This window comes from Mauremys mutica, chromosome 2 (assembly GCF_020497125.1).
Source record: "Mauremys mutica isolate MM-2020 ecotype Southern chromosome 2, ASM2049712v1, whole genome shotgun sequence".
Taxonomy (NCBI): domain Eukaryota; kingdom Metazoa; phylum Chordata; order Testudines; family Geoemydidae; genus Mauremys; species Mauremys mutica.
In genome coordinates, this window is record NC_059073.1 from 146,547,934 (window position 1) to 146,570,651 (window position 22,718).

General features: G+C 50.7%; 1 protein-coding gene across 4 annotated transcripts in view; it reads right to left on the reverse strand.

Moving 5' to 3' along the window:
- Positions 1 to 13,904: 13,904 nt before the first annotated feature.
- KANSL3 (KAT8 regulatory NSL complex subunit 3) overlaps positions 13,905 to 22,718 on the reverse strand; it is a 62,528-nt gene continuing 53,714 nt past the window's right edge. For 2 of the 4 annotated variants that reach the window (XM_045003830.1, XM_045003831.1), the window contains 2 exons: positions 19,106 to 19,268; positions 13,905 to 14,611 (listed from right to left, as the gene is read on the reverse strand). In XM_045003830.1, coding sequence (XP_044859765.1) covers positions 14,061 to 14,611; positions 19,106 to 19,268 — 714 coding nt within the window. In that variant the 3' untranslated portion in view covers positions 13,905 to 14,060. The remainder of the gene's footprint in view (positions 14,612 to 19,105; positions 19,269 to 22,718) is intronic. The other 2 variants (XM_045003832.1, XM_045003833.1) reach the window with 2 other exon arrangements.

Here is a 22,718-nt window from a genome sequence, read left to right on the forward strand (position 1 = left end):
CTTTTGTGTATGTCACCGTATGTGTACTAGATGCCGCTGACAGAGGCGGTCCAGCAGCGCTACACAGCAGCATGCTTTTGCTTTTGCATGACAGCAGAGATGGTTACCAGCCATATTGTACCATCTACCATACCATAAATTGGTAATAAGATGGTAATAAGATGGGCATGGTTACCTGTCCTTTTGCACTGCACCATTTGGTGCTGTCATAAGTGCCCCTGGCCGAGCAGCCAGGGGCGCAAAAGCAAAAATTGGGAATGACTCCCTGAGTCAATCCCTCCTTTTTGGTATCTAAAAATAGAATCAGTCCTGCCTAGATTATGGGCAAGTGTACTAGAGAACCACTGTATCATAGAACCAGATAGCACAGCTGCTCTGTGTCCGATCCTGCATAAATTTGGAGCTGTATGCTATTCACAGGGGGTGCTCCTGCAACAACACCACCTGTTCGTTCCGGCCTTCCCACAGCCTTCCTGGGCTACCATACCATTGTCCCACCACTTGTGTGATGAAGTAATAAAGAATGCAGGAATAAGACACAGTGACTTGTTTGTGAGAAATGAGTGGAAGGAAGCCTCCAGCTGCAATGATAGTCCAGGCAGGACATTAATTACTGTGGATGAAGGAGCCCATCATCCCTCTGCTAGTCCAGGGGCAATTCAAACTTTTCTTTACACAGGAAGGGTGGGGGCTGATGGAGCTCAGCCCCCTGTTGCAATGATGAGGACGGTTACCAGCCATACTGCACCATCTACCATGAAAAATTAGGGCCAGGCGCCCTTGATCGACCTCACAGATGCTAGTACGCATGGTTACCAGTCCTTTTGCACTGCCCCATGTGCCAATAGGCTGATGATGAGGACGGATACCAGTCGTTTTGTACCATCAGCCATCCATAGCGTGGGGGGAGCAAGGATGTTGGTGTTGAGTGCTGCACCATCGCGTCTATCTGCAGCATTCAGTAAAGATAGGGTGACATGTAAAAGAGTCAAGAGAGGATTGTTTTCCCTTTCACTTCTGGTGGTGGGTGGGGTGTGTGCGCAAATTGACCCACCGCAGACACTGTGTTTGACCCTAGAAGCATTTGGAGCTCATCCAAGAATGCAAATACTTTTCGGAGACAGCAGGAACTGTGGGATACCTTGCGTCCTCATTCCCCCCTCCCTCCATGAGCGTCCATTATATTCTTTGGCTTTCCGTTACGCTCGTCATGCAGCTGCGTGCTGAGTCTGTGCTATGCCGTCTGTCCGTGGATTTATTAAAAATACTTTGGACCAGGCGCACCATAACAGTAATTCCACTACTTAGATGCATGAGTCTCCTAGCGAGATCACCGTGAGGACGGGCACTGAAGGAGATAGAGAGCGCATGCTGCGTGAAATCTATCACGAACCACGGACCAATGCAGCCGTGCTCGGGGAGGCAATGCTCCCTGAATACCGCATGAAAGCCTCACGCGGAAAAGGGTGCTATCACGGAGCACCCAATAAGGCAGCTCTCCCCAGGAACCTCCTGCTGATGCTTATCGATTAACGGAAGGAGAGCTTCATGGAGATCTCCCAGGAGGATTTCTGTTCTATCACCATATATAGAGAGACCTCCTTCTCACACACTTCAGATTCCTGTTATATTAAGAATAAAAGTTAACATGGTTAAAGCACTTACCGACTGCTCCTTCCCCTGATTCAGGATCCGGGTTCATGGCCGGGGAGGGTTGGTAGGGGATCTCCGTGACGGTGATGAATAGATCCTGGCTGTCGGGGAAACCAGCGTTGTAAGCGCTCTCGCCTGCCTCGTCCTCCACAAACACTTCCTCATCTTCCCCGTCCGTGAACATCGTCGAGGAACTGTCCGTCGACACTGTCCCATCATCAGAGTCCATGGTCACTGGTGGGGCAGTGGTGGCAGGCTCCGTAGCGTCCGTTTGCCGCTTTGATTTTTTGGTAGCCTTGTCTGCGGTCCTTGATTTTCACGCGGCGATGCGTTGCATGACGGCTGTATCCTCTGTCTGGATCATGGCTTTGGAGACCTTCTCGTAGGTCTTTGCATTCCGTTTGTTGGAGCGCAGCTCCGAAAGCACAGACTCCTCGCCCCACACACCGATCAGATCCAAGAGTTCCCGGTCAGTCTATGCCGGGTCCCTCTTTCTATTCAGAGATTACATGAACTCCTCTGCTGGAGAGCTCTGCATTGCTGCCGGTGCTGCTGAGCTCGCCCCGATGTCCAACCACGAAATGAGATTCTAACTGTCCAGAAAGGAAAAGGAATTCAAATTTTCCCGGGTCGTTTCCTGTGTGGCTGCTCAGAGCATCGAAGCTCGGACTGCTGTCCAGAGCGTCAACAGAGTGGTGCACTGTGGGATAGCTCCCGGAGCTACTAAGTTCGATTTGCATCCACACCTAGCCTAATTCGAGCTAGCCATGTCGAATTTAGCGTTACTCCACCTGTCGGGGTGGAGTACCAAATTCGAACTAAAGAGCCCTCTAGTTCGAATTAAATGGCTTCCTGGTGTGGACGGTTGAGCGGTTAGTTCGAATTAACGCTGCTAAATTCGATTTAAAGTCCTAGTGTAGACCAGGCCTGAGAGGGGTTAGAGAGAGCTCCATCTCAAGACTCGGCTGATACAGAATTTAAGGTTGGGAATATATTAATGCCAGTCAACATAATTTTTATGGAAACTAGTCTTGTTAAACAAATTGATTTCATTCACTGGGCCTTAGTTCCAATGCTGGATGGGCAAAGCATTCCTCTTGTCCCAGCCACAGGAGCTCAGAGACAAGCCTCCCAACATCATTATTCCTCCTGCTTTGGCAAAGGGGAGAGGGGTTCGATACTTCGGAACATAACCATCCCTCTGCAACACATTCCACCTTCAGCAGAGAGTGGTTTGGAAATGCAGGAGTTGCATCTCGCAGCATCAACGTCCTGGCAGCAATGGCAGGAGGTTTCAGCAGGACCTTCTCCAGGGAGCATGATCTAGAATTAATGACCCTATGCACTGATTCCTTCCCGGCCTGCAGGAGGTTTTTCTTTGTCCACCCACACCCTAACTGCAAGAAAATTTACCAGCTCTGGGATGGACCTTTGACATAACGGCTGCCACCGCTGCTGCCCCCTGAAGGAAGAAAATCAACACCGGTGGTGCTTTAGCAATAACTTCCCACTTCGCTGGGAGCGCTCTCCCGCTGCTAGAGAGAGGAGTGATGGGAAAACGATGGGGTCAAGGAGAGCAACAGGAGTTGGCTAATGACCAATTAAAGGCGGTTATCAGTGGCAAGAATGGAGACAACACGCAGGAGCCTGCAGCAAATTCAATGTGTAACCCCTCTGCCAGGCTGAATTGATAGCAGCAAGGGCCGGGTTCAATACATAGGGGTCCCTTCCCCACAACGTAATGCAAACCAGCTCGAGCCCCCACCCAGTGACCTGGGAAAATCTTACACACACCCCTGGGCGCCTCGAGGAGGCAGTACTTCCCCTCTTGCAAGCACAGAGTCTTGGTGTAACAGAAAAGGTTTAATTACATGAGATAAACAACAAGCATTAAATTGGGAAAATACCTCAACTAGAGTTCACAGGTCAAACTGTGAGCAAAGACCCACCCCAGCAAATTGGGCTGTGTCCTTCTCTCTGGGCCCTTGAGTCCAGCAACCCCCAAATCACCCACAATCCCAAAAGTCCCACAATCCAAAAGTCTCTGCCCCGGGTCAGTGCAGCCCCAGAGTTCAAGAGTCTCTCTGCAGAGGTCCCCCTCCCCAGCCTGGGTAGAAAGGGGCACCTTACGTGGTTCGGGGCCAACTGCCCTGCCTCTTCGTGGGGTTCTGCTTCCACCAGCCGTCCCCACAAACTGCTCAGTTCCGCTGGCTCTGTGGGCTGCTCCGCTCTGCCAGCTGCTCTGGTCCACCAGCTGTCCTGTGATCTGGTCCGGCCGTCCTCGCGAGCTGCTCGGCTCCACTCCACTCTGCCAGCTGCTCTGCTCCACGGTATTGCTTCCGGCTCCCCCACTCATTAGCACAGTACTCAGTGCTCTCAGCTCAGCAAGTCCAGCTCTTCAGTGATTTCAGCTCATAGTAAGGGAGCCCCAGTGCCAGTGAATTCAGCTCAGTAACCTGTATCTAGATTCTTAAGGGAATCAAAAATTAACTCTAACATTCCACAGTGGAGAGATACATAGGTGGAACTGGTGTTTCTGGCTCACACAAGGAGCTTATAGCACCAAGTACAGATATCTGTCCCCAGCCTCTCTCCTTTCAATGGGTTTTGGAACCCATGTCCCTTGTCTAGCAAGTGCTATTTAGTTGATAATGAAACCCTCTATCATAAGACAGTTTTGTAGTTCCTCATTTACTTAATCAGGGTGACAACATTTCGTTCCTCCTGCCCCAATAACAACGAAATTGGGGGTCCCACAGCTGTGAAAATAACCATCCCATGCTGCTTTGTGGTATGCTAAGTGCGGTGGGAGTGCCAATGCAAATAACTGAAATGCCAGTGCAAACACTTGAAACTTCTTTCTGCACTCCCCATAATTTACCACCAGATGTCAGGGTGGGGCTCATCCTGACTCTGCTTACAAATGGTTATTTCATAAGCACCCTTCTCTGATCTATGCATTAGCACTGCTCCCGCTCTCTCCCGCCCCCCTTTCCCCCAGGATGCAGCTGGCTGGGGACTTTCACACACAATCTGTATTTACAAGAACACTTAAAACTACTCAAGTGTCAGGCTTACAGCACTTCAGCAAACAACTATGATGTTATTAAGTAACACAGGCTGGGGAGTGCGTGTGTGTTAAAAATATAATGTCTACCTTGAGTGTCCCTGTAACCTCCCCTGCCTCGGTTTCCACATCTGGAAAAAAAAAGGTTACTTATGTGAATTGTAACTGTTGTTCTTCAACATGTGTGGACTTCACGTAGGTGTGCACGCACCCAGCACACCAGAGCTGGAGACTTTTGCTTTGACGTATACACAGAGGGGCAGTGCTCGCGCCTTATGGCCATAGCCCCCTCCCCGGCTGTACGAGGCAGCACCGCCCCGACTCCAGTGCAGAGGGGATGGAAGGTGATTGTGGAAACACGTCTGCATCACATCTTGAAGAACAACAGTTACAAGACAGGCAAGTAACTCATTTTTCTTCTTCGAGTAGATGCAGCCATGTATTGCACATGGGTGACTCTCAAGCAGCACTCGCAGGAGGTGGGGCTCAGAGTCTATTTAAACCAGGATGGCAGGCCAACCTTCCCGAAGTCTGCCTCTGCTCTGGATGCTACAATAATCCCATAATGGTTCAGAAAAGTATGTACAGACGACCACGTGGCAGCCGTGCAAACATCCACTATTGAAACATCACTTAAATGCCATCGACGTAGGCTGCGCTCTCGCAGAATGAGCTCAAACCCTTTGAGGGGGCACAGAGCTATTTCATAAGCTGTCTTGATACAGGACGTTATCCCCCTACAGAGAGTCTGTGAAGAGACTGCTTGTCCCTTCACTGGGCTGTGTAAGGCAGAGATGAGGCAAAGCACAAACCGATGTAGTTCTGTCTAGGTAAAAGGGCAGACATTGCCTCACGTGGGAAGACATTACTGCCTCGGGGCTGAATGGGGCTTAAAGAAAGAACCCAGGTAATGCATCGCCCGGTTCGAGTGAAATGGAGACTGCTTAGTGTGCAGCCGCACTGTCACTTTGTGTTAGGAGAATTACATGTAAGGAGGCTCTGCCATCAAAGCCTGCAACTCGCACACTCGCAGATGTGATTGCCACCAGGATCACTGTTTTTTGACCCAAAAAAGAAAAAGACAAGGATGCCCGAGGATTGAACAGAGGTGCCATCAGAGCCGCTAAGGCCAGGAAGGAACTGGTTCTCTCACTGGCGGGTGGAGATGGACTCTTTTGAAGAACCTTGTTACCATGGTTTGGAAAATACTGACCTCCACAGATGGGTACATGAAGTGATAAAATCGACGCCAGATGCACCCTCAACAAGCTAAGTCCCAGACCTGAACATGTAATAGGTACATCAAGACGTCCTGGATATCAGCCAGCTTTGGTGGAACTCTGTGGACCAACGACCATATCAAAAAATGCTTCCATTTGGCCAAACAGGCCATTCTAGTAGAGGTTTTCCTGCTGTTGAGTAGAATCTGCCTCTGAACATTGCTCTTCTTCCTCATTTAACCACAGAGCAGCCACGCTGCGAGATGCAGAGAGCTGAGCATGGGATGCAAAATCTGACCATGATGCTGAGTCAGAAGGTCAGGATGAAGAGGACGGGACATGGGAGGCTGAAAACACAAGAAGGTTGGAGAAGCAACATAGTCTCGGCCATGGCGGAGCAAGGAAGATGACCTTGACAAAGTCCATTTTCAGTTTGAGGATGACGTGAGGGATGATCGGAATCAGAAGGAAAGTATACAGGAGTGCCAATTCCCAACTCAAGTGAAAGGCATTGATGAAGGAGACTGGACTGAGACCCCCCTGGAGAGCAAAACAGACGGCATTTCTTGTTGTCTCTCATGATCGATCATTAGCATGCCCCAAGCTACAAAGATGGACTGAAGGATGTTGTAGGAGCAGCAGTGATCTGTATGTTATGTACAACCTGTATGCTCAAAAGGTCTGTTACACACTCCCCGCCCCCCTTTGTCTCCTCTCCCTCTTTGAATACCTGTGAAGTGGCTTTCCCCCTCCTCCTCCCTCCTGGAATGCTTGTGGGATGAATGGGCTGGTTGAACAGCTGGAAGATCAGAAGAGCTCCCAGGTAGACAAGATGTCTGGGACTCTAATTAAGCAGCGATCACATGCCCGATGCATGGACAATGTCTGAGGTGGAGTGTGACCAACCAGATGTGGCCAAGTCATCTCTTGTCGCAGGCCATGAGGAGCAGGTCCTTAAAAGGGGAAGGGGCCATGTGCTCAAGAGTGCACTCACAAGCTTGTACCTCCCGTGAAGGTCCTTCGCCCGGATCGCCTGGCCAATGGTTCACCGTGTTGCATTCCATCGTGCCTCAGGAAGACTTACCTTCATCACACCCTCCATCACAGCGCTGTGGGACACTTACCTTGAAGAATCCTGACATCTCCAGTGCCATGCCTGTCCTGGGAGCGTGAGTATGCGAGTGAGAGTGTGACACCCCCACCCCCTCTTTTGAGCTTAGCTATCAGTATAATAAACGTGCTGCTTTCTGCCAAACTCTGGTGGGTCATTAGTCCTCCCTAAGCTTACTAGCTGGCCCAATTTCCGGTAACATTAATGGTGGAGAATACAGGCAGCTTAGTGGCGGATTTGACCCAAGAGTAGGGGTCCCCTTGTGCCCCCCAGTGCTCTCTTGGGTGGGTCCAGCTCGAGCCTGCGTGAAAAAGTGGTAGGCTGGCAACCCACCGCAGGGAGAAAAGGACGCCGCTGCTAAGTATGCCACTGTGGGGCAAGGGGAAGAAAAAGGCGCAGCAGCCTGAGCAAGAATACACCCCCCCTTGGGGAGCGGCACCACCACCCGGGGTGCTGTTAGCATGGCTCCAAAAGAAAGGGGCAGACCCCTGGATGCCAGGGGCGGTTCCACCTGGGAGTACAATTCCTGAACTAGAGCTCATATTGGATAAATATGTACTTATATATGGTCCCAATAAGGCGGGACTGGATTATGCAGCCACCTGGCTGCTGTGGCAAGCAGGCTGGCAATGGCAGGAGGCAGAGTCAGCTCGCCACCAAAACAGACTCACTCAAGCACTGATGTAATGAGTTGGAGAAGGAACGGGATATGTGGAAGGCGCAGGCTCTGACTGCTAGCACCCAGGCTCTGACTGCTAGCACCCAGGCGTCTTCCCTGTCTGTAGCTGCAGTACAGGTGGCGGCAGCAGAGGAGCGGGAGTGGGTGGAAGTAGAGAATGCCGCTCTGAGCCAGGCAGTGACCTGCCTGAAGGATCTGGTCCTGGAGGGGTCCGCCCAGGAGAACAGGGTCCAGGGGGCTTATTCAGCCCGGGTCACCACCATTGGGGTGAAAACCCAGGGGGATGTGGGACCATGTGATGATTGGGAGGGGGATATCTGGTGTGCACCGAATCCCCCGGATCTGGACCCCGGATGGCTGGACCACAGACACCATGTTGCAACAGTCCGGAGGGTGGTCCGAAACTATGGGCCTGCGCCCGCAGGGGGCAAGATAGCCCCAAGTACCGGACGCACTGTGGCAGAGACCGAGTTGACTCTCCATGCAAGCAACAGAGTCAGCAAAAACCCTGGGTGGCCCCTCGTGCTCTGGGTTCAGTGGGTGGGCCCGGGACATGGTCACCCTGTGTTTGGGTCATGTACTGAACCTAGCTGAGACCCAATGGGTGTTAAGAGCCACATCCGGGTTGGGAGGAGATTTAGCAGGGGCGGCTCGGCAGCAAGCTGGTCATGCCGCACACAATAGTATCTTTGATATGTTAGCAGGGATGGTGGCTGCCGTGGGGCCGCGCGCATTGTTGGCAGAGTTTGTCTTGGCAACTGCTGCGCCTGGGGAAGACCCCGTCCGGTTCATAGAGAGAATGGTTCTCCTGGCATGTTTGTGTGGCCGGGGTGTGGCTGCCACAGTGGGAGGGCAGGTACCCCAGACCATAGCTCCAACAGCCCTGCCTCCGGAGGAATTGAGGCTGATCGCCCAGGGTCTCCCAGTCCACATACAGCAGGCGATCGGGAGGTGGAGACCCGGGGAACCCGCGGATGTGGAAGTCCTGCTGGACTGCTCTCATTGCCCCACAACCACCGGTGGGCAAGGCTGCTAAAGTGGCGGCAGTAGACTGCAGAAATCCCGGGAGACCAGAACCTCGGTCTGGAACCCACAGGGGGCAGTCCTGCCTGCGGAATAACCTCTGGTGGGCTTTGCTGGAACAGGGGGAGGATATGGACAATTGGCATGGGGAACCCACCAGGGAGCTGATGCTCCGGTGCATGCAGTTGGGGATACCCCTTCCTGCAGGGGAGCATCCCAGCCCCATCAGGAGCACTGCCAGCTGGCTTGGATTGGCCAGTGCAAGTCCTTTAGGGGAGCCCACAGGAGGACAGATGCCCGGAGGACAGGTGGCGAAGGGTAGCCACTCTGTCCCCCAATCGGGGTGGGCGTCTAGTAGTTCAAATGAGGGTAGGAATGACATGCACCCCCTGTGTGGCACTGGTGGATACTGGTGCAGCAGTTTAACTTTTACCTTTTCCCCCCCGAATGTGTGCAAGTTCGGTCAGTTGTGCTGGCTGCTTATGGAGGCCAGGAGGAGAGAGGAACATTGTTGTCAGCAACTAGGTGGGAATTGGCAGATTTGGTAGCTAACCTCTCCTGGGTTCATTCGCGGATGGCAGGCGAAGTTATTCTGGGGATTGATCAGCTCAGAGAGCTCCATTTGGTGGTAGCTTGTGCCAATTGCTGCATGTGGCAGGTCCCTGCAGTGGATTGGGGGGAAGATCTACAAGGAGGGGTCTCTGGAGTGCTAACCCACTCTATGTTGGGGGTGGCAGCTGTGGAGGTTCCAGAGACAGATGAATGGAAAAAGCAGATTCCCAGGGTCTGGGCTAAGGGCAAACACGATTGTGGTCTCTGGAACGGAGAGCCCATTGTCATTCAGGGTCCCCCGGTGCCACCCCAGAAACAAGACAAGTATCCTCCTGAGGCAGAGCAAGCTGTGGGTGAGATATTGGACACCCTGATAGACCAGGGAGTGGTTTAACTACCTCTCCTTTCAACTCCCCCATCTGCAAGGCAGATGGGAAGACCTGGCAACTAACTATAGATTACCGCCAGCTCAATGCTTGCATCCCACAGCAGGCTCCAGTGGTGGCAGACATGGCCGCCTTGTCGGAAAGAATCCCGTCCGAGGCAAAGTGGTTTTCAGTGATTGATTTAACAAACTGCTTCCTTGCCCTGCCCCTGGCTCCAGACAGCCAAGATCGATTTGCCTTTACCTTTCGCAATACCCAGTATACGTTCACCCAGGTTCTCCAGGGATTCCACAGCTCCCCCATGCTAGCCCACCAACCTGTGACTAGCACCCTAGATACCCTGACCCTCTCTGACCAGCCATGGGACTCCGGAGGGAAAATGGGTACACCAGGGACAACTCAAACAAGCAGGGTCTGCCGTGGTGGGAGCACTGTGCTAATTTGTTTCTAAGCTTCTATCTTTCAGCCTCCAACCCAGAACACCAGGAGAGCTGGTAGCAGCTGAAGAGTTATAAAAATACCATGGTTATAGTGTCGCGACAAAGTCTGTGTCCAGTGTTGTGTGTTGCATGTTCTGTGTCTGTCTCTGGTGGGTGTCCTGTGCTAGCACTGGGTCCGGAGAGAGAGGGGATTTTACCCTAGACAGGGTAAATGCCTTTTCCTCTCTCTACTTCCCCCATCTCCAACCAAATTATCAATCACATCCACCTCTGTTCAAAAGACTTTGGTCCCCAATACATCAGGTTTATTTTTTGTTAGGTTCTCTAATAATCATTTTGTTGTTAAGTTTTGTTATTGATACTGATACTCCTACAAATCTTTTTTGTTGTGTGTGGTCAGAGAGGAGGCCATAATTCTGCCAGGGAAGGCACCTGTAACAAGGTCAGGGTGGTACCAAAGTAGAACACAGGGTCTGCCACCAAGACAATGTCTGTGCCAAGGATGTCCTCAGTGCTGGGCCTGGCACTGGCCTCAACTCTACAGTCTGAGGCACAGAAGGACCAGGCTGCTGTGCCGTTGGACTCTGTGTCTCTACGTGTCGGTGGAGGCCATGGCCCCAGCAAAGTCCTGGAGAAGTGGAGAGTCTAGAACAGACAGGGAGAGTAAATCTGCTGCCGCCTGACATGCCACATAGAGACGGTCAGTGCTGTTGTTGATGTCATGGGTACCAGACTAAATGGACACCCCAAGGTTGGTTCCTGAGTCAATGGTCATGGCCTGGTAGCGGGAAGCAGTTTGATGGATCTGCTCCATCCGTGTGCCGAAGAAGGGGTGACATTATGGATGTAATATATCATCTCATTGAAAGGTGACAGGGCCAGGAAGAATGAACTCACAGACTGACCTGACCCATGGCTGAACTTTAACGCCTTGTTAGGAAGATCTGTAAATGAACAGAGCTCTGAAATGCAGCATGCATTGTTAGAGATAGAAGGGGAGCTATTTGCTCAGGTCTTGTGAAGTAAGCAAACAAATCTTGTCTATTGCTATGGCTTTGATTCAAGGATCAAAAAAAAGGAGTATTAATATTTAGGAAGACACTTGAGTGAAATAGTATTATTGTCTATATGTCTCTTTGAAGGTTGTGGTAACCTGTATCTGAACTGTTTAATAGATAAATTACCCTGTACTAATTGCCATGATGTCTGGGAGAAGGAGAGTTAAGCCTATTTTCTCAGGCCAAAAGGCTGCTGGAAATGTATAAAAACCCTGGGGGACAATCCTTCATCTCAGATCTGCTTTGGGTTTCAAGAAGGGGAACCCCTAAGCCATATTGAGATCCCCAGTCACTGACTGGAGTCACCCTGAATACAGTGGAGTCACATCATAGGCGCATTTAACTTACGTGATTTTAACTATACATGCTCAGCAAAACGAAACAAAAAAGAGAAAAATAACAATTTAAATACTGTACCTGTAGTGCAGGCAATTGCGCCTGCCATTCCACTCAATGAGCATTTGACTAGACGCGATTTTCGCCTTACGCGCTGACTTCAGAACCTAACCCCCACATAAGATGCAACCTATGGACTATTTCTAAAAGATCTTTTGGCAACTATAAACTCACCATCTCTGCTATGTATCTGGATCTCAAGAAATTGAACTCAAATCTGTATGTATATTGATCTTTCAACCAACTCTTTCTTGTTTTTTAATAAATTTTAGTTTAGCTAATAAGAATTGGCTGTAAGCATGTATTTTGGGTAAAACCTAATTTATTATTTGACCTGGGTCTGGGGCTTGGTCCTTTGGGATCAGGAGAACCCTTTTTTTTTTTTACTGGGGTGTTGGTTTTCATAACCAGACATCCCCATAACGAGTGGCACTGGTGGTGATACTGGGAAACTGGAGTGTCTGAGGGAATTGCTTGTGTGACTTGTGGTTAGCCAGTGGGGTAAAACCAAAGTCTTCTCTGTCTGGCTGGTTTGGTTTGCCTGGGTGTGCAAAGGGACCCCAGCCTGGGGCTGTGACTGCCCTGCTCTGAGCAATTTGTCCTGAATTGGTACTCTCGGTTGGGTCCCACCAAGGGCAGCATCGGTGCAGGTCTGCACTCGGTTGGGTCCCACCAAGGGCAGGAGGAACGGTGCAGGTCTGCACTCTGTCTCCACATGCGCTGGGATGGCCCCAACTCGTGTTCCCTCTAAGCTGCACGGCCGCCCAAGTGCCAGGCACTGATTAGCAGAGCCCCGCACATCCAGCAATGTGTGCTGAGGCTCCCCTCCCGCCACGCCGCTCTGCTGCCGGCTGCTCCTGTCCTCTGCCTTGGATCCCCGTGCCAGCTGCTCCTGGGACCCTCTTGCTGGCTGTGCAGAGCAGGGAATGGGGGACAGGGCTCAAGATCAGGACAGAGCTGTTGGCAGCTGTTGCAATCTGAACAAGCCTTCTGGTGAGTGCCGCTGATGAGCACAACGTCTCAGACTTCCGCAGCAGCCAGAGCGCGCGCACACGCACACAGAGTCCTGTCTCTCTCTCTCTCTCTCTCACACACACACACATTCACACTCACCTCCCAACACATACTTGTGTTACTGTTGTCACTTCTTGGTACTTCCTGCAATGCACATACATGCTCTGTAATTTTATTCTTTCAAAGGGCTATTTTATAGTTTTTTGACTGGTCTGTACATTTCATAATTTTATTTCTCTCTTGACCTTGAATTTAATTCTTTTGATTAGTGAGTTCTAAAATGCCAAGCCTGTCCTGGCTGGAGTAATTACCTCTGTGATAACCTTTTAAAAATATATATTATGTCGAGGTTTTTTGTTTCCACTGGTGGCTCACAGCCACACATCACCTCGATATCAATGCACATAAAATTCATTCTGCACATGGATGGAAAAAATTAGAGGGAACACTGGTCCCAACTAGTTTTACGGGACTTCCTTTGCGACTCCAAGGAGGATGGGCAGCTCCTCCGGCTCTTGGGGAGACACCAGCACTGGAATGCGGAGCAACCTCAGCCCCTGAGTCCAAGGCGACAGACACAGGCCTCGGTGCCAAACCAGACCTCATGGCCTGCTCAAGAAGGTGCTGCTTCAACCGTAAGTCCCTGGCCACCTGGGTTCTTTTGATGAGCAACTGCTGCTTAGCGTGTCCCTTGCCTAAACACAGCATCCACCTCGTGCGAGGATCACTATTAGCAATTACTACGCGCACTCAACAGCAGTGCTTGAACCCCGGTGAGGACATCACACAGGGCGATAAGTATCCCAACTTCCCAGCTTAACCAACACCATCTAGGGTAGGGCTAGCTATCTAAAAGCTACATACCCGAAGAGGAAAACAGACAGAGAAGGGGAAGTGATAACCACACAGAGCTCTGACTCCAGCCATGCATGGTGAGAAGGAACTGAGGGGGGCTGGGCAGCGCCGCCTCAAATAGCCAGGGGAGGGCAAAAGCACCGGCCCCACAGGTACTGCTAGGCAAAGTTCTCCAACTCCAATGCACTGGGCACACACATGCCTGTGTGGGTGGAACGCAGCTGAACCTCCCTGAAGAAGGGGACAGCATTTACTCCCCTCATACGGTGCTGGGGGGGCTCATCTGTTTGCAAAGCTCTGAAATCCTTCACTGAAAGATACTAGAAATATGCAAAGCATAACTGCCTTTTGATTTCCATTCCACACTGAGAATCTAAATCCCGCCTCCTCCTCAGGCTACAACGCAGGCGGCGATCAAAGGAGAAGGCTACAATGAAGAGATCACACGAGTGAAAAAAAAATTGTTTTATTAAACAGCAAGAGAAAACCCCAAACCAAAAGAAATGTCCATTTGGGCCTAGCATGGGTGCTGCACTCCCGCAGCCAACAGCACTAGTTCATATTGAAGGCAAAACTCAAATTCATGGCAAAGCAGTGCTGGATTCGCTATGGCTTCTGGCTGACCGTGGGCCCCGCTGTTGCGAGGATGGATGGGCTGGCCAGGCTGCTGCCCAGCGTTATAAGTGTGGTGCCAGTCCCAGCCGGAAGCATGCCCTGTGGCAGCAAATGTCTATTAGCCAGAGTCTCCCTGGTGTGGATGATGGTGCTGCCATTGTCCACCACAGAGGGCACCTTCCCCAGGGTTTCCACTGACCCGAGGGTGTGGCCGACCTTCTCCACCCTGCGCCCCAAGGGCCCGTCGCCCTTCGCCGCCAGCGTGGAGGTCAGGATGACAGTCTTGGTCGTGTTCTGCAGGATGGGCCCCACTTTGGAATGCACCAGGCTGCAGGGCGGGCTGGCCGGCGTTGCAGAAGTGAAGGTCACGGCACTGTGGGGCGAGCTGGTGGAGGGGGGCGAGCAGGCAGACGAGGAGGGCGTCTGGATCCCCACAGGTTTCAGGGGGGCACCAGCAGCCTCAGCCATCACGGACTTGGTGAGCGCAGACAGCTTGGCGTCTGACATGACATACAGCATTTTCATGGGGCTGGTGGCGGTCACTGCGGGGACAGAGGGACAAAGACAGCTTAGTGTCCCCTGTGCTTTCCACTGTCTCTACAGGCCAAGCCCACAGCAGCTGGGGCAGAGTAACCAGGGTGTGAGCTGTGCATTGCTCAGTGGGCAAGTTACTTTGTAAACCACGGTATGTGCACAGGTCATCCCCAGAGCCAGCCTACACCCCCATAACAGCAAGCGCCCTGGCATGCTGCGGCCCCCCAGGACACTTGGCACAGCACACTAGTACGACGTCCTGAGTTCCAGACCAGGGACCACCTATGCCAGCTGCAGATCCAGAAGCAGCCAAGGATCCGAAGTAATCCCCAAACTGCAACCCTCCTGGATAAGAGGAGGACAGGTCTCCCTCAATAAAGGGAGCAGAAACTCTCCTGGCCCACACTAGCGCCTTCCAGCCCACACAGAGCACCTCTTGTCTGGGCCAGGTTAAGCTCCAGCCATGAAATCAGTGCTCTCCTAGCGGCTGCGCTGCTCCCTGAGCTCCTGGGAACCCCCACAGCAACACGCACTATGCGACCGGGGGTACCAGTGCTCAGGCCCTCCATCTGGAGGATGGAAATCACAATGCTAGTAGACAACAGCTGTGACCGATACCCAGCACTGGCATGAAGGTTCGCCTGCCTTGCCCTGATGTCCTGGTGCTGATTCTGACTGGGGTAGCGCTCCAGAGACAGAATTGCCACCACGACAGTGGCTCTCATCCTTAACTCACAGCTTGTCCTGCACTGTGTCCTTCCATCAAGCTGATCAGAACATAAAAATGGCCCTACTGGGTCGACCAAAGGTCCTTCTAGCCCAGTATCCTGTCTTCTGACAGTGGCCAATGGCAGGTGCCCCAGAGGGAGTGAACAGAACAGAGAATCATCAAGTGATCCATCTCCTGTCGCCCATTCCCAGCTTCTGGCAAACAGAGGCTGGGGACACCATCCCTGCCCATTCTGGCTAATAGCCATTGCTGGACCTATCCTCCAAACTTATCTAGTTCTTTTTTGAACCCTGTTATAGTCTTGGCCTTCACAACATCCTCTGGCAGGGAGAGTTCCACGCTCACTGCTTGTCTCCCACGGGGGACAGGGAAACCACCGGATTCCCGTTGATCACGGCAGGCTTGTAGGAGGGAGGATGACGAGGTCTTTTCCCCAGCGATTACGCCAAAGCTACATGTATTGCACAGAACCCATGACCAGCAGTGACTGGTTCATCTCATTCACTGGCCTGAACACTGAGCCACACTGGCCTGCATTAGCTGAGCTCTAAGCAAAAGCCCTGTTAGCACAGGTCACGGTGCCTTCAGCTCCGCCTTGAGGAGCAGAGGTGTGAGGAGGTAGGAAAAGCTGCTATGGAGGCTACCCACATTCTAGCCACACACAAACCCCAAGAGGCAGCTGAGACCGCCAGAGTAAGGTCTACTTGGGGTTCCTCAAAGGAGCGGCAGAAGTGCAAATGTACGGCAGCTCTAATGCTGGAGGAAGCAGGAAAGATAGGAGCTCTTGCACAGACCAGAGGGAGCGGGGTACTCAAAGGAGGTTAGGCCAGGCAAGGACTGAAACTGAGGTCAGCTGCAGAGTGGAAGGGTCAGATTCATGCCCCCATTACTAAGCAGTGGCCCTGACCTCTCCCACTGCACAGCACACTCCTCTGGTGCATGCCTTTGGGGGCCCAAACAGCCTGGATTTGCCCAACACCAGGTCCCCTTTCATATGCAGGTTCAGGAAAAGCCCTTACTGCGGATCCACTGTCCTTCAAACCCTTGGCAGCAAAGTGGCTACACAGAGAACAGCTCCATGGCTGGAGCACAACACCCCTGTTCTTCAGCACTGATCATGTCCAGCAGGCGTGCTGCGTCTTCCAGCCAGTGATGTCAAAGCACCTCCGAAGCTGATCAGCAGGCAGGGATAGTCTTGTGGTTAAGGCACAGATCGTCAAGTCAGGAGACCTGGGTTTTAATCCCTGCTCAAGCTGGCATGTCTCACCTTTGGCAAGTCACTCAGCTCCTGGGGCTCAGCTTCCCTGTCTGTACTGCCCAGAAATGGTTGGGAGACTTAATTAGTGTTTGTGAAGCACTCTGAGATCACTGGATGTAAACCTGCTGTAGAAATGCAGAGTAGTATATATGCAGCTCATTTCACCATCAATCCAAATGTAGCCACCTCTGGGTGGGACTAGAGCAGCTGTTTAGCTCAGAGAGAGAACAAGATGACTACAGCCAATTAAAATCGCAGGGAGGGGACATTCAAATGAAAACCAAGTTTACATTTGGCCAGGATTCCAGAACTATTTCTATCGTTGTGAAAAGCACTACAGATGCTAGAAAGGCCACAGCTGAGGTCCTATCCATCTCAACAAAAGACGGCATCTCTGGCAGCAGTAGGCTGGGGCATTATCTCAACCCTAGCTCATGGGTCACACCAGCACCTTCCAGCCAGGGAATGCAAGCTTGTGCCCAGGGAGGACATGCTGCGTCTTACAAGGAGGCAGCTAGCTACATTACCTTTACAGCAGCCGGCCAGGCTGTATGCCAGCACTGGGGTCAGATTCACAGGGAGCAGAAGTGCTACAGTGGCAATTATCTGGGACAAGATGAGCCCTCCTCCCCCACCACCTGACCTCCGCCCAGGGGATCTGATCTCTTTGAGGCCAGGAGGCAGGATCTGGTGGAGTGAGCTCCAAACACATGAATGCTGTTGAGTGAGGAAGTGTCCTGCAGGTGCTCAACCCCTGGCTAGGTGTCCTGACTGCAGGTCCCCATAGCCATTGCCTTAACACAGGAACAGTCTCATGCCACAAGGACAGGACCCTGAATGGTGCCCAGCTCAGCACCCCTGGCATGCTGGGATGTGCCTAAGATAAGGGCACTTACAGGCTCATCTGGGAGCACAAGGCCTGACACAGAGAAAGCTAGAGTTTGACTTACCCTGCTCCTTTCAGTGACTCAGGGTACTAGGAATCAAGGCCAGGGCACCTGCATGCCACCAGCGATCCCAAGGATCAGGAGCAACGTTACCCCCTCCCCACCATCACAAACACATCACACAACTCACCAAATTCACTATGAGAGTGGCACTCTCCTTCCTCTGAAGCATCAGTTTGGGGCCACCACTGGAGGCAGGGCACCAGTGAAGTTGAACCAACAGGTCTGAGCTGGTATGGAAAATCCTAGACTGCACTGTTGAAAAGCATCCCCTTGTCTTTCCATCTCTCACCCCCCCCCCCTGTTTTGCTTGTATTTCCCGGTTGGGCTGGGGTTTATTTCGACCGTAAGCTCTGAAGAGCAGCGGCTGTAGCTGCTGTGTTTCTCTGGAGCTACTGCAGTTCCGGCCACTAAACAACCAACCAAGAATACACTGACGCTGCTACTGGGTTAACAGTCATCCAGGGCCGCTAGCGACACAAGAAAGCTTTCTGCAAACAACCACGGTGGGCCTCTAGCCAAAGTACAAATAGCAAAGAGAAACACTACAAGGTAAGAGAGAAAAAGAAAACAGCATTTTCCCACTTCCTTGTTGATCTCAGTGGGAGAACTGCTGGGGTTTGAGGTATGCCGTGATTCTAGCCTGCAGGCACTGGGAGATCATTAGAGTTCTCCATTTACTTACACCAGTTTTGCATGAGTGTAATGCTATACACGTCGAAAAAATTAGTCCTGACTTACACCTTCTATGTGAGAGAAGAATCTGATCCTTATGTTTACTGCTGAAAGTACCAGGCACCAGCCTGTGCAGAACAGCAGGGATTTCCAAGCGCTCCAGAGCTGTTTGCTTAGACCCTAGTCCTTTGAGAAATCTGGCAGACAATGAAACAGCTCCATTGTTTCCAAGCGGAGCTCTGTCCAGTCTGCTCATTTCGCCCAGAACGCTTATCATCCATTTGCCTCCAGAGCTTTTCTCTTCACTTTGAAACCAACAGGAAAGACAGACTCAAACCAACCATGATGCAACTTTTTTTACCAAAGCATTTCAAGGATACAATAGACTGCAGCTTGGTTGTGTGGATTTGAGTTCTCCCTGGGCAGTTGCAACAGACACACTTACTGAGCTGCAGTGGGTTGGATCCCTTCTCCCTAGTCTAGGTCAACAATAACACACAGCAGGGAGAGCTGCTGGTGTGGAAAGCACAGCTATAGGGCAGCCAGTCACAGCCAGCAGAAATGCAGAACCTGAGCAGTCTGCAGCTTTAGGCCATGGAGTTGAACTTAAAATAACTATCTAGGCTTTTGGGCTAATGGTCTCAGTTACACGATGCTACATCTTCCCCTTGCGCTGTCACGCCCAATGACGTGCACACACGTACTCAAAGAAACCAGTTAATAGGGAGATTGTGACTTTTCAAAACACCAACGAGGTAGTTGGGTGTCCTGGCGATCCAGCCACACCACCACAGCAACCCTGCGAGTCACCAGGCAGGCACGGCTCCAGCCCTTCCTCCACACTGACCCCAAGGCCTGGCTGCGTGTGCCCCAGAACTGCCATGCGCCTCACCTACAGGTGGCGTTGCTGCAGAGGTCAGGTGGGACGCGGGGTCAGCAGGAGCCGTCTCTATGCCAGCCTGAGCTTTGCTGAGTTCCATCTGAGACAGCAGCTTGCCAGGAGGGGCGCCACTGGAAGCTGGGGTGCTCAAGTTCCCAACTGCACCATCTGGAGCCTGAAAGGGTTAAAGTAATTGAGACCCAACGGAACTACCAAGCAGAGCAGCAAAAATTCACAGCACCCACAGGAGCTCGAAGAGTGTGATGCAGAGCGAGGAATGCCGTCCGGCCCTTAGCTAGCGGGGCTCTCTTTCCATTGCCTGTAACCCCTCTCAGCAGCTGGAAATTCAAATCCACTTCTCTACGTCTTTTAACCTTTCCTCTACGGCTCTTTTCCCTCCCTCTGACCAGTTACTTGTCAGCTGGAGGACTCTGTGGAAGGAGACAAAGTTCTGCAAAGACCTTCATTGCAATATCCCCATCAACCTTTGGGAGGGCAAGTTCAGCAGAGGTGACTGTGTCTTACCTAAGGCCTTATTCCCACCTCCACCCGTGACTCCATGGGTGACCTCGGGCAAGTCATTTCCCCACTCTGGGCCTCGGTTTCCCAGCTGTAAAATGCAGATAATACTGACCTATGTCCCTGGGGACTTGTGAGGCTTAATAAGAGATTCTGAGCGCTCAGGGATCCTCTGATGAAAGCAACCACCTGCTGTTACTATTGGTATACTGCCAAGAGCACAACACGATTGGAAGCAGCATTTTCACATTCACTTCTGCATCAGAAGAGCTCTCTGCCGGGCCGTGAAAGATGCATGAGATCCCTTGGACATTCAGCCTGATGTCTGTGCAGAGCCCGTTCAGTGGGAGACCTCAGTAAAGACGTCTAACCTTCCCCGCGCATTCCAGACACTAACCAATTAGGGGATTCTTAAAAGGTCTATTAGGTATTCAGCTCATGGCTGCACTGTTCCATCCACATCCAGATTCACCCGCTTGCATTCGCTTCAATGATATGTCTAGACTGGAATTAATCAGCTGCCAGTTAACAAACGCGTTGGTACATGCTATATGGAAATCTGCTGCCGTGAGCTGTGTCCAAACGAACGTATACAAAAGTGGTGGCTGATTCGAGTTACCCCCACTGCAAACAAACCCTCAGCGAGTGGGGGAGGTGTTTGCCCCTTGATCCCATCTCAGAGTGGGCTTGCTTCCTCCAAGAAGCCCCACACTAACCCACGCCACATCTGTCAGACCAAACCTTCCCCCGGGGCTTGGCAACTGTAGCAAGGGATCCCAAAGACACCACGGAGTCCATTCTCCAGCCCCCCACCAGGCACATGACCATTAGCAGCCCTGTTCCACAGAGAGGGCAACAGAGACACCAAGAGACTTGGGCAAGGTGTCTCAGCAGGTCAGCTGCCGAGCCAGGAATAGAATCCAGGAGATCTGCACTTTAATGAGATGACCCATTCCTCTAAGGAGCGCACACCCTGTGCACTGCAGCTCACACCCAGGTGCAGTTAGCCTGCTAATAGCATCCCGTATCTGTTGTGTCTGATGAGAAACCTAGGACAGCCTCTCTCACTAAGAAGAACTTAGTGTTTGCGAGGAGCCTAGGTAACAAATGGAGGAACTAGAGTTACTGGTGCAGGAAGTGAAACTGGATATTATAAGGATAACAGAAACATGGTGGAATAGTAGTCACAACTGGAGTATAGGTATTGAAGGGTATGTGCTGTTTAGGAAAGTCAGAAATAAAGGCAAAGACAGAATCTGTCTGGGCAAAAATCACATTGGGGAAGAAAGCTACTAGAGCCTCCCCTGGGATAGTGCTTGGGGTGTGCTACAGACCGCCGGGATCCAATATGGATAGAGACCTCTTTAATGTTTTTAATGAAATAAACACTAATGGGAATTGTGTGATCATGGGAGACTTTAACTTCCCAGATATAGACTAGAGGACAAGTGCTAGTAATAATAATAGGGCTCAGATTTTCCTGGATGTAATAGCTGATGGATTCCTTCACCAAGTAGTTGCTGCACCAACAAGAGGGGATGCCATTTTAGATTTGGTTTTGGTGAGTAGTGAGGACCTCATAGAAGAAATGGTTGTAGGGGACAACCTTGGTTCAAGCGATCATGAGCTAATTCAGTTTAAACTAAATGGAAGGATAAACAAAAATAGATCTGTGACTAGGGTTTTTTATTTCAAAAGGGCTAACTTTAAAGAATTAAGGAAATTAGCTAGGGAAGTGGATTGGACTGAAGAATTTGGGGATCTAAAGGTGGAGGAAGCCTGGAATTACTTCAAGTCAAAGTTGCAGAAACTATCAGAAGCCTGAATCCCAAGAAAGGGGAAAAAATTCATAGGCAGGAATTGTAGACCAACCTGGATGAGCAAGCATCTCAGAGAGGTGATTAAGGAAAAGCAGAAAGCCTACAAGGAGTGGAAGATGGGAGGGATTAGCAAGGAAAGCTACCTTATTGAGGTCAGAACATGTAGGGATAAAGTTAGAAAGGCCAACAGCCATGTAGAGTTGGACCTTGCAAAGGGAATTAAAACCAATAGTAAAATGTTCTATAGCCATATAAATAAGAAGAAAACAAAGAAAGAAGAAGTGGGACCGCTAAACACTGAGGATGGAGTGGAGGTTAAGGATAATCTAGGCATGGCCCAATATCTAACCAAATACTTTGCCTCAGTCTTTAATGAGGAGCTTAGGGATAATGGTAGGATGACAAATAGGAACGAGGATATGGAGGTAGATATTACCACATCCGAGGCAGAAGCCAAACTCAAACAGCTTAATTGGACGAAATGAGGGGGCCCAGATAATCTTCATCCAAGAATATTAAAGGAACTGGCACATGAAATTACAAGCCCATTAGCAAGAATTTTAAATGAATCTGTAAACTCAGGGGTTGTACCGTATGACTGGAGAATTACTAACATAGTTCCTATCTTTAAGAAAGGGAAAAAAAGTGATCCGGGCAACCACAGGCCTGTCAGTTTGACATCTGTAGTATGCAAGGTCTTGGAAAAAATTTTGAAGGAGAAAGTAGTCAAAGACATTGAGGTCAATGGTAATTGGGACAAAATACAACATGGTTTTACAAAAGGTAGATCGTGCCAAACCAACCTGATCTCCTCCTTTGAGAAGGTAACAGATTTTTTAGACAAACGAAATGCAGTGGATCTAATTTACCTTGATTTCAGTAAGGCAACTGATACAGTTCCACACGGGGAATTATTAGCTAAATTGGAAAAGATGGGGATCAATATGAAAATTGAAAGGTGGATAAGGAACTGGTTAAAGGGGAGACTACAACGGGTCATACTGAAAGGTGAATTGTCAGACTGGAGGGAGGTTACTAGTGGAGTTCTTCAGGGATCGGTTTTGGGACCAATCTTATTTAATCCTTTTATTACTGACCTTGGCACAAAAAGTGGGAATGTGCTAATAAAGTCTGCAGATGACACAAAGCTGGGAGGTATTGCCAATACAGAGAAGGACCGGGATATCATACAGGAAGATCTGGATGACCTTGTAAACTGGAGTAATAGTAATAGGATGAAATTTAATAGTGAAAAGTTCAAGGTCATGCATTTAGGGATTAATAAC